This window comes from Anneissia japonica, unplaced genomic scaffold (assembly GCF_011630105.1).
Source record: "Anneissia japonica isolate Jap-2015-1 unplaced genomic scaffold, ASM1163010v1 scaffold199_len4679917_cov187, whole genome shotgun sequence".
In the NCBI taxonomy this organism is placed as follows: Eukaryota; Metazoa; Echinodermata; class Crinoidea; order Comatulida; family Comatulidae; genus Anneissia; species Anneissia japonica.
Window position 1 is genome coordinate 4,081,211 of NW_022686322.1, and position 12,441 is coordinate 4,093,651.

A 12,441-nucleotide genomic window follows, 5' to 3' on the forward strand; every position below is an offset into this window, starting at 1 on the left:
ATCTATAAATTATTATTATTAATTTTTTTGATAAGGGATATAAAAAAAACATTAAAAATTGTACTACCAATGACTTCGGTATCTGAATTAGTTGAACGTGCAATGACACTGTTACACTCTGAAAATCCATAGGCAACACCATCAAAAGTTTCGATTTCACCACAGATGAAGTCACATGTATAATTTTTTCTCTCATAGCACCAAGAGGGCACTGGAAAAAATACATAACTTTAAATGATTCTTATTACACAAATATTTCTAAATATAATGAAAAAAATAATGTTTTCTTCTAAAGGCCAATTCAGACAGCGTCATACGACGCAGCCCGACGCGATTTGTTGTCGCGTCGAGTCTGTGTGAGTTCAACGTAGACGCGATGGTTTGCGTCGGGGGCAGTCGCGTCGTAGAATATTAAACATGTTTAATATTTCTCACGACGGCTTAAGACTGTCCCCGACGATAAATCGGGTAGGGCTGCGTCGGCCGACGCTGTCTGAGTTGGCCTTAGGTCTTGTTTTCTTATCATTTCCTTCATATTGTGGATATTGTGTTTTTTTGTTTTTTTTAAAGTTTTTGTCAGTTTATGTACTGTAAATAGCATGCACATTGAGAACTGACTGTTATCTGATATATGAGGCTTGCTATCCCAAAACTGTCGCTAATTGTTAATGAGTAATTATGTGGCAGTATTGTATACTTTAGTACAGAGAAGCTGCAATACTTTTACTCATAACTTGGCAATTTAGTAAGTCGATACGAGTAAATGACACAACATTTTCAAGAATGTGGAAAATAAGAATACTGTACATTAAAAAGTCCATTTTCATTTCTTTGTTCATATTAATGCTAGTTTTGGGATGCCAAGCCTCATATAAGAGAAAATAATTACCACAAATTGTATTTCAGCTCTTAATGTATTAGAACCTTTCTACTTTCTTTTCTGTTTAAATATGCAGTTTTTCGTTTATCCTATCCCTAATTATATAACCTTGATTAATGTAATGAATTTAGGTGATGAAGTTCTGCTCAACCTGACCTGTTATCGCACTGTCCACAAAAAATGTATTCTATTGTGTTGTATAGTTATTATTTATGGAATAACCCTAAAGCCGGGCTCTCACTGCATCGAACAACAGGCGTACAATTGTTGTACGATGTATCCTACTCCTCTCCCTGTGCGTACTAGACGACGCGACACCATCGGCTGATTGCCGGTGGCAGACTGAATGGATCATCATTAAAAAAAACGATCTGTTGCGCACGTGTTGTGGTGTCGCGTTCACCATAGAATTTTGTCAGCCGACAATCATCGGGCACAGTAGTGGCCAGCTTAAGAAACAGTAAAATCATGTTAAATGAGCCCATCTGAAAAAATGAAAGATGGCCTAGGTCTGCTATACCCATAATTTGTTGGAATACTGATACAGTAGTAGATGAACTGAAATGAATTAATAACAGTTGCAAAGTGGTACTGTGCTAATTTGAAATTGTTTGTGATTATGATGCTGTTTCATCTCAAATGGGATTTTCAGACTTTGTCTGCTTTCTGTTTCTGTTTTTCGAATAAATATACCTTCGATTTGTTGTTTTATAAATAAGGAGTCTTACCGCAGAAACAGCAGATGTCTATTCCTGATACTAGCACATAGCCCTATAATAAATTTAAGTAAAGAATATATTTCAGTAAATCTCATTCACAGATACGTGGGTGATTATTACGTTTTGAATACATGGTCATAAAATCAAAGCCTGTTTACCTCTTCACAGGTGAGTTCACAAGTGTCTGTGCAATTGGTATCATATTTGCCTGTCTCTGTATTGCATTCACATACTTTACAATGTTGTGAGATTTCACTACTTGTGCCAGCCTGGTGATGAAAATATACTATAATATATAAAATATATATTTAGATTTTGTTAAAAATATTTTGAGATGTTATGAATTGTGCCTAATGGACCATTATGCTAAATCTTAGCTAAACTTCACAAAATAACAGTGCAAACATCGTACATGTGTTTTTGACAACACATTGTTTTGGGACATCCAATGCGTGTGTATGTGTGTGTTTGTGTGTGTGAAACTAGCACATATTCCAGGCCCTGTTATGATTGGTCAGTTGTTAAGTTTGATTGACATTCTGGAAAGTTCGATAAACCCAAGATATTCCAGTTTAACAAAAAGAACATTACATTTTCATCATTGAGCAAATCCTGAATTTATAAGGTAACAATAAGGGGTGTAGATATACATTACAAATACAAATCTTTCTTAATAATATTCTGGCATGCTTAGATAGATAGATAGCAATCTTTCTGTATTCTGGATATTCAGGCAGTATTGTTACACCGTTCTTCCCTGAGGTCCTGGGTATGATCTTAAATTACATTAAATTACAAAACAAAATTAAAAGAAAAATGCATAAAACAAATATATAGATTATATAAATACAAGAAACAGAAAAGAAAAACAAATGGGTAAATTAAATGAGATTTTTAAAGGATTGTAAAGAAGGAAACGAATATTGTTTCGAATGTCTGATGATAGATTATTCCATAATTCAGTAAAATTCCCTGATTTAACTGAGTGATATTTAAAAGTTCTTTTAAAAATAAGAAAATAAAAAAATAAAAAAAAGTATATAGATTACAAAAATACAAGAAACAAAAAAGAAAAACAAATGGGTAAATTAAATGAGATTTTTAAAGGATTGTGAGGAAAGGGAATGGATATTGCTATGCATATCTACTGATAGATTATTCCATAATTAACTAAGCGATATTTAAAAGTTCTTTCTCCAAAATCATTTCGCCATTGTGGTACGACTGAAGTGTTTTTCAATTTGCTTCAATACAATTGATGTACTGGTCTCTCACAAGGTTTGGTAAAAATAAAAATAAGCAAAATTACAAAAAGTAAAAGAAAATGAAATAAATTTAAAGAGATATAAAAACTATTAAATACAAGCACAAATGAAATTAAAAGGTTTAGAAAGAGTGAGCTTAAACCCACCGCTCAATATCTACACTACTTATTGGGAATGTTTTATCAAGCTTAAAAAAAAGAACAGCTTACCTTACATGGAATATTGGTAGTACTTGCTGTGTTTCAATAGAACATTAAAAGACACTAACATAGTGATTGCTATTAATATTTAATTGAAATATACTTTTTTTTAAAATATCCAAATTCAGCAAACATAAGTAATATTTAAGTGACTGTTATTTTGTGAGTTTAGTGTTATATCAAAATACATATACTATCCATACATGGGCTGCTTCAGAGCAAACAGGACATGCCTAGTACAATAATAGCTAGGCAAAAAAATAAAATCTATTGTTTAAAATTTAAATATTTTACATTTATATCATCATAAAATATTAGTGTACATATCAAAAATCATTTCACAAACATACAAAAAATGCTTCAAAGTAAGACCTAAAAAAATAAATTGTTTGTTTGGCCTTCTTTTTTTTAAATGATAAAAAGGGGTGGGTGGAAAAATTTTTTTTTTTCCCAAGATTACTCATCAGATGGAATAAAAATAACCCACAGTTGATATTTTGCAATGAATGTAGGCCTAGAATGGCAACAGGCACTTTTTACGTAAGAGGACGGGGAGCCGACGAGAACAGCAATTCGGATTGAGCGACCTATTGTTTACTGTGGTCTTCACGCTCTGATGAGCACAGAACCACTGTCCACCCGTATTCACGTCCTGTTGCGTAAAGTGCCTAATAACTTACATCAGACAACTTTAGACAACTTTGTATCTGGCAAAAAATAAAGATCAATTCACTTACATTTTTTTTTATTTGCAAAGAAAAAAGCTAAAAAATTTTTAGTTTTGGCACCCCTATTTTTTTTTTCAGTGAGTTAGGTGTGGGTGAGGAGGGCAAACAAAAAATTTTAGGCCTAATTATTAGTCACATAATTTACCAATGTGTGACATGAGAAAAATGTCTTAAATTGAGATCATAGTTTCTAAAAAAGCGTTAACAAGTAGAAAAACATATTCAATTAATTCAATTTTGAATGGATTTATTATACTAAGATTATACAAGTACTCATAATATATAATGAGCTCATATAATGAGAAATCAGCATGCATGTCTTTTTGCCAACGGACAAATCAACCTGATAAGCCTCCTAAAATAAATTTAAATGAGATGGTAGTTGATTTTTATAGATAATGTTAGGTATCCTGGACAAATTATATCAAATGTTTTGTGTGATAATTCAGACATTCAAAAGCAGAATAGGGGCTATTGGCATACGATCAAATGTCCTATGCAGAACGTGAAATTATACTTCTTTAGATCTTGCTGTGTCAGTATGCATTGCTGCAATTTATGTAACTGGACAGTTCAGTCATTAAACTCACTCAGGATATGCTACAATAATGCTGTCAGAATGTTACTAGGGAGACCCAGAAGTTGCAGCGCAAGTGGTACTGTATGTTTGGTGAGGTAGGGTTACCCTCATTTTATGAATTTCTGAGGATATCGGTAATATTCCTTTAGAAGCAGAATTGAAAAGTCTGGAAATTAGATAATATTTTAGAAAAATCGAAGTTGAACAAAAAAATAGAATGAATTGCTGTATTAACTCTCTGTTGTAGAGTACATTGTTATTATATATATTTCATGTACATTATGGTATGATGGTACCTGGTATTACTAAAAATATTAATGTTTCTCTTATTTTTTTGTTACTATAAAATTAATACACATACACAGATTCTAAAATAAAAGAAATAATAAAAATATTATTTCTTTTATTTTAGAACCTGTGTCCATATCGTAATTTTATAGTAACAAAAAATTACGATATGGACACAGATTCTAAACTAAAAGAAATAATAAAAATATGCTGTGAAAATGAAGAGAAATTCATAAATCTTGTTAAACAACCACATTCAGTGATATATATATATTGCGATATAAAGAGGAATTACATCACAATATTGTATATATATTGTGATGTACGGTAATTCCTCTTGATATCGCCTTGCATAGTGAACATATGAGTGGAACATACTTTAATAATAAAGCATGAGGTTTTAACACAATGTCATTCAACCACAATTATACTATTAATCTACTGTAAAAAAGATTAGATACAATTGGCATACCTATTGCTGTTGGCTGGGTGGTTACTACAGAACTAGCTCCTGTAAAGAAGGATTGTGAAATAAATTATAACACAACAACATCGCAAGCTATATGGTAAAGCAACTTATTTTTAAAACCTGTAATTAATAAATAATATTATTTAACCTAAATTAATTCATAAATGTTGTTAAACAACCACATTCAGTGATCGCAAGGTATATGGTAAAGCAACTTATTTTTAAAACTTGTAATTAATGAATAATATTATTTAACCTAAATTAATTCATAAATGTTGTTAAACAACCACATTCAGTGATGTCAGCCATCATAAATTCATCCATATGTGTGTTAAACATTCAGTGGTCTCCATCACACCAGTGGTTATGATAAAATTCTTTTGAAATGTACTTCAAAGATTATAAAATTGCCATTTATACTAACCCAATGGTTAATCACAGTTGACAACAGGCATTTCCTATTAAAAGGTGAAACACTTAATGTTTTAATTGGCACAAATCCCGGTAGGAAAAACATAATTTTCTACACATACCAACAGCACATCCTTTTACGTCAAAACGTAGACTTAGACCATCGTCTGCAAACTTCACAACTTTGATCTTGACACCAGTTGTTGAAGTAATATCTTTAGGAAGTAGCACTTCAATGACGTCATCGTCATGGTCGCCAATGCTTGGAAGTCCGGATAGGTTAAATGTCTATTAAGAAATTAGTAAAACTAAGATAATTACTAATGGTCCAGAGAAGAAATGTGTGATGTGTAATGTGATGGGTGATGTAACCACCAATACATTGACATCTATCGGTGGTTACATTTCTGATTTGTTACATTGTGGCAATATAGTGATAGTACTTGGTAGTGTGTTGACAATTCCAGTTATAGAATAAGTTTACCTTTGGATAACTTGAGTCAACATCAAATACAGGTATATAGCCACTGCCTTGTAGCACATATTCTATCTGAATCTCTATTGCTTCCAAATTCCTATATTTTTGGATGAGGACACTATTGATGGTAACTGCGCGATTAAATTCAATCTTAACCCAGGGGTAAAAAACTTGTTCTCCTTTTACTATCCATGGGTCTTCCTCATCAATGGCTGTACCAGATCCTATCCCACCTCCAGATGTGGATCTCACTCCAGATATGGTATCCAAGCCAAGAACATCATCACAAGCTATATGATAAAATTTAAAAAAAATTATGGCCATCTGCAAGGTACAAAGCACAAGATATTCTTTATTCATGTGATATAGGGAATTGCAATGCTCATTAATAAACTAAAAATTATAGACTAAAAATTTTATGCTGCTATCACATACACAATTTTTGCTATGGTGGAGGATGACTTTTTTCAAGGAGAAAAGTACTTTTGTCATTTTCCATGTTTGAAGAAAATGGTTTGCATTCAAACAGAATTATACTCTTAAACTATATTGCTTTAAATATAAGATATATAGATATAATTGGCATACCTATTGTTGTTGGTGTTGGGCGGGTAATTAACAATAATAATAATAATAATAATAATAATAATAATAATAAGAGCACTCAGTAGAGAGCATATCTCTGCCTACCGCAAATCCCTTTCCATAAAATATATCCCCAAAAATATGTTTCTACTTTCCAACCACCACCCCCTACTTTAAAAAAATACATTAACACAAAAGTTTCATTCAGATCAGTTGATTAGTTTTTGAGATATCTGATCTAGGATGTTTTCCTTTAAATAGTCCATATCCACACCCTACTCCGGATGAGTCCCCAAAATTTAATCACTTCTTTTTCAAAAAACACCATTTATTTTTCAGTTGTACACCTGCCAATCCCTCATTTCTGGTTTAACACACTGGAACATTTTACTTTTATAGCTGACAAAAAAAACTACATGCCATGCATGGGTGTTGAAATTGAAATAATATGCAAATAGAAATAAGGGGTATTGGTTTTCAGTGTCACATTTTTAAATATAAATATGCATTAAAAATATTCCCAATCAGTTCCCAAAAAAGTGAAGTTAGTACATATAAAATGCTGTACACATTTTACTGTAATTGCACTAATTTAAATACTCATCATATAACTATTGTTTCTGCCTACGGTACAATAATTGCGTTTTTGAAAAAAAAAAAGTGATTAAATTTTAGGTCTGGGACCTTAGAATTTTTAAATAACCCTCAAATTCATACCCGAATTTGGATCAACACCAAAACTTTATCCTTGTAACTTGATTAAACTATCACAAAATTTTCATTCAAACCAGTTGATTACATTTTTAAATATCTAGTGTGGAACGTTTTTTTTAAATGGTCCTCATATCCGCACCCTACTCCAGATTGTCACCAAAATGTAATTATTTCTTCATTGGACCATGACAAATTATTATAGAACATTTCATTTTGACCCAACGATTAGGTTAAGATCTATATGACCCTCAAATTTACACCCTAAATTGGATCGTCGCCAAAACATAATAAATTTCTTTCTTGTAACCTGGTTAAACTTTTCCAAAAGTTTTATTCAGATTAGTTGATCCCTTTTTGAAACATCTGGTGTAGAGTGTTTGACCTTAAATCCCTCACACCCTACTCTTTTACTGCATATCACCTAATTTAAACAATAGCTATTGATACATTAGCTATTTAGTATTGTTGGTTGGTTTAGTATTTCGTTGAAGTGAATTATTGATAAAGTGTTTGCCCTTAAATCCCTCACACCCTACTCCAGACCATCACCAAAATTTAATCAATTATTCATTGGGTCATATCTAACACTCCCTTATTTTAAAGATGTTTCGCACACAAAAAAACACACGAAACACGAAAATGTGACACACACACACACACAAACTTACAAGGCTGAAAACATATATCTCCTGGCAGAGTTAATAAAAAACGACATTTATAGTGCGCCGGTAGGTCTATCAGGCAAAGACGCTCATGGTGCATTGACATGTCTGAGCTATAGGCCTTTTAATAAACAAACAAAATAAATAAATATCTTGAATAAGAAATGCAAATGCCAAAGCAATAATGATAATTGGCACAGAAAAACCAAAGCGGACCAGGATAGGACTCCACCATCTGATATTGAAACAATAATACTTAGTTAACTTATGTAGAGAAGGATTGGTGAAAGAAATTATGCTTTACAAACAACCATTTAGTGGTAAAACGATGCACAAGTATGTAAATTGGGTTTTCCACTAGTTGAGTATGCCTGCTAACATAAATTCATCCATATGTGTGTTAAACATTCAGTGGTCTCCTTCACACCAGTGATAATGATTAAATTCTTTTGAAATGTACTACAAAGTATAAAATTGCCATTATACTAACCCAAATGTTACTGATCAGAAATTTACATTTTGCCAAACATACACACAGTTATACTCATAAATCAACATTGTTGGCTTTATGCTTTTGTCCTAATCACAGTTGACAAAATGCATTCCCTATTTAAAGGTGAAACCCTCAATGTTTTAATTGGCACAAACCCCGATGGGAAAAACATAATTTTCTACACATACCAACAGCACATCCTTTTACATCAAAACGTAGACTTAAACCATTGTCTGCAAACTCCACAACTGTGATCTTGACACCTGTTGTTGCAGCAATAGCTTCAGGAAGTGTCACTTCAAAGACGCCATCGTCGTGGTCGCCAACGCTTGGAAGTCTGGATAGGTTAAATGTCTATTAAGAAATTAGTAAAACTAAGATAATTACTGATGGTCCAGAGAAGAAATCCAGTTTCTGCCAATGGATGGGTGGTGAGATGTGTATGTGATGTTACATTTCTGATTTGTTACATTGTGGCACTCACTTGATGAAGACCACTGATGAAAGCTTGCGGAAGAATAAATTTGTTAGTCTGAAAAGTGCTGTTTGTCTTTTATTTATTGTGGCAATAGTGAGAGTACTTGGTAGTGTGTTAGTTACAAAGTAACTTTACCTTTGGATATCCTGAGTCAACATCAATTACAGATACATAGCCACGGCCTGATACTTCATATGCTATCTGAATTTCTATTGCTTCCAAATTCCTATATTTTTGGATGAGGACCCTATTGACGGTAACTGTGCGATTAAATTCAATCTTAACCCAGGGGTCAGAATCTTGTTCTCCTTTTACTATCCATGGGTCTTCCTCATCAATGGCTGTACCAGATCCTATCCCACCTCCAGATGTGGATCTCACTCCAGATATGGTATCATCCAAGCCAAGAACATCATCACAATCTATATGATAAAATAAAAAAATGATTATGACCATCTGCAAGGTACAAAGCACAACATATTATTAATTCACTTGATGTAGGACATTGCAATACTCATGTAATAAACTATATATGTTAACTATAAGTTTTAAACTACATACATGCTTTATTTAATAAATGCAGAACTTAGGTAAGTATTTTCAAACAAGTGAATTCCAGCATTTATCGACTAGTTTTACCATATTTTGGTGACTCTGTTGTCTCTTGTTTAGAACATTTACAACACTCTCCTTCAGGCTTGTACAAAAACAGTCCCTTCTATAAACAATATATAAAAAATTTAAAAATACATTAGACAAAATCAACTTTACTCCCCAAATTTATACTGTAAAAAATGTTGTAGATGATCGACTGTCTAGACAGAGAAAGAAATAGGTAATTTTGCTATTTATTCTCTATATATCAGTTTAACATTGACAACAATCATATAAAATTGCAGTTAATCTTGGCAACATGTTCTGTATTCCAAGTGTCAATCACAATTCCAATGCAGAAGAACTTATGTGTGCAATATATAAAAAATTTAAAAATACATCGGATAAAAGCAACTTCACTCCCAAAATTGATACTGTATAGAAACATGTAGATAATTGACTGTCCAGCCAGAGATAGAAATCGGTAATTTTGCTATTTATTCTCTATATCTTATCATTTAACATTGACAACAATCATATAAAATTGCAGTTAATCTTGGCAACAAGTTCTGTATTCCAACTGTTAATCACAACTCCAATGTAGAAGAACTTACTGTATGTGTGCAAAGGTTTTTTTTTCAATCCAGTTATAGTGGCCATTCTACCACACAATGCTGAACTTAGCAATGGGCTATACAGCTCATTCCCCTACATTCAGTAACAAATATGGGACTACCTATACCATTTACTGCATATCGCCTGTATACTATTGATACATAATAGCTATTTTAAAGTATTGTGGATTGGTTTATGGAGTATTTTGTTTAAGTGAATTATTGATAGATTGTTCTATCAGTCAATTAGTCTTAAATTATTCAACTGGCTTGGAATGATTTCATATAGGCATGATCCAAAATTTAAAGAGTAAAAAAAAAAATTAATACAAAATAATTGATTGGTTGACTAATTGGCTGGTTGGTTGATTGAATTAAGTGACTGGGATAGATGCTATAGAGTAAATAATATATTGATTGATTGATTTTAATTGATTGTTTCATTCGTCGACTCATCATTTTGGTGAGTGTTATGGTCAATTGAGGTGGGAAAATTTTATATATATATATTTTTAAAAGAGTAATAAATGTGTATATAATCTCATCAATATGTTTTGATTGTAAATAGTAATTATAAATGTATAATAATAATATTTATTTGGCAAAAAGAATATAGGAGAAAAACATCATGAATTGCCCGGATAGGGAATGGGCGAAAGCCCGAACAATATTTGCTCCCTATCCTTCATATAAAATGAAATACACAAAAACAATCAGAACTAATCAGAAACATAAAATGAAATAAAATGCTTAATTAATTTATTCTTAAAACAGGAATGGAGAAATACAAGTGGGAAAATCCCACAAAAGACAAAGAAATTGTTTTGCTAAGTAAATCAAGAACTTCAGTTGTATTATATTATGATGGATCAACATGCACATACGCAAGAGTTAGAAAGACATTGTAGATATTAAATAAAAATAAAATAAGACAAACTTTGGAACAGTCCTCCTTTGTTAAACTGCATTGCTTTCTGCACTGACCAACAACATCGTTATAGTCACCCTCCGAACATTCACAAATTTCACACTCGTTGCGCGTCAGAGTTTGTCCCTCCTAAAAAATAGTATTCATGCTAAATTAATTAGATATTTTCTGTATATTTTTAATGTAGAAAAAATGCATGTACACAATTAGTAGTGCTAATACCAACAATAACACTTTTTTCAAGGATATTCAATAAAGGTTTGAGGAAAATAAAATCTATTTAAAAAAAAATATTTATAGTCAGGGACAGCCTCCCATACACCCTCAAGCAAGCAAGAATCTCCCGGAAATTACCAATTTTCTGCAAATTCATAATATTTGTATGTTTTTAATACTTTATTATCAATTGTCTCACAGAAGTCAGTGCTGATGAGAATCACCATCACAGCAAAATCTGTCTCTTATACACATCTAGATGTGTATAAGAGACAGATGCTGAACTTAGCAATGGGCTATACAGCTCATTCCCCTACATTCAGTAACAAATATGGGACTACTACTTCTCCTCAAGGCTGACACATAGTCCTGTGTTACTAGGTAATGCATTGATGAGCTGAGAGAATGCCTTGTTTTGTTCATCATCAAACTCTGCTCCTGGAGCACACCTACACTGTTGATATGCAATTTTGCAAACCGCTGGTTCCCTAATACTTAGGTTATTAGTCCAATCAAGGCCAGAGTCTATTTTCTTACGCTCTTCGCATGTCAAGACATAATCACAATCAGCTGGACAACCTGTTAGCAAATATCAATGAGAAAACACTTTTATAGGATATTTTGTACCAGGGCTAAATTTAAATATATATTTTTTTAAAGTTGTTTCAAAAGCAATTTTTTAATTGTAATTACTTCTTGATCACTCATGAAAAGGCTGACTTCAGTGGCATTTGAGAGGCTGTGTACTGGGGCAGGTCCAAATATTTGCAGGAGAGGGTGCAAAAATCAAAAGGGGCACTCCTATATAAATCACATAAGTATTAAATGAAGTGGGGGACCATATTCTGTCTTGTCACTTCCATCCTTTGGGATACTTGAAAGCCAAAAATATCCGCACTAGGAGTATCATTAATGTGTAGATAATCATTCTGTGATTCGTCACGCATTGAAAAATTTTAGTGATTAATGTGGTCACTTTATAATATATATTATTTCGTTAAATTTATTGAATATACAGGTTTATATCAGTCGCTCTACCTGAAGTTTAAAAAATATACTAAATATTACACTGCTCCTTTCACTGTACTGTATTAACGTAATTTGATTATTGAATTCTCAAACGTGTTGATTTTGTAGCC

At 32.3% G+C, this 12,441-nt stretch overlaps 1 protein-coding gene across 1 annotated transcript in view; it reads right to left on the bottom strand.

Annotated features, from left to right (window-relative positions):
- LOC117114690 (mucin-5AC-like) overlaps positions 1-12,249 on the bottom strand; it is a 31,302-nt gene extending 19,053 nt beyond the window's left edge. The window contains exons 1-13 of the mRNA XM_033258381.1: positions 12,201-12,249; positions 11,664-11,881; positions 11,096-11,215; positions 9,590-9,668; positions 9,086-9,372; positions 8,661-8,826; positions 6,025-6,308; positions 5,663-5,828; positions 5,133-5,171; positions 3,074-3,099; positions 1,758-1,868; positions 1,609-1,651; positions 68-211 (exon numbers count right to left, since the gene is read on the bottom strand). Of these exons, the coding sequence (XP_033114272.1) occupies positions 68-211; positions 1,609-1,651; positions 1,758-1,868; positions 3,074-3,099; positions 5,133-5,171; positions 5,663-5,828; positions 6,025-6,308; positions 8,661-8,826; positions 9,086-9,372; positions 9,590-9,668; positions 11,096-11,215; positions 11,664-11,881; positions 12,201-12,249 (1,732 nt within the window). The remainder of the gene's footprint in view (positions 1-67; positions 212-1,608; positions 1,652-1,757; positions 1,869-3,073; positions 3,100-5,132; positions 5,172-5,662; positions 5,829-6,024; positions 6,309-8,660; positions 8,827-9,085; positions 9,373-9,589; positions 9,669-11,095; positions 11,216-11,663; positions 11,882-12,200) is intronic.
- Between the last annotated feature and the right edge of the window lie 192 nt (positions 12,250-12,441).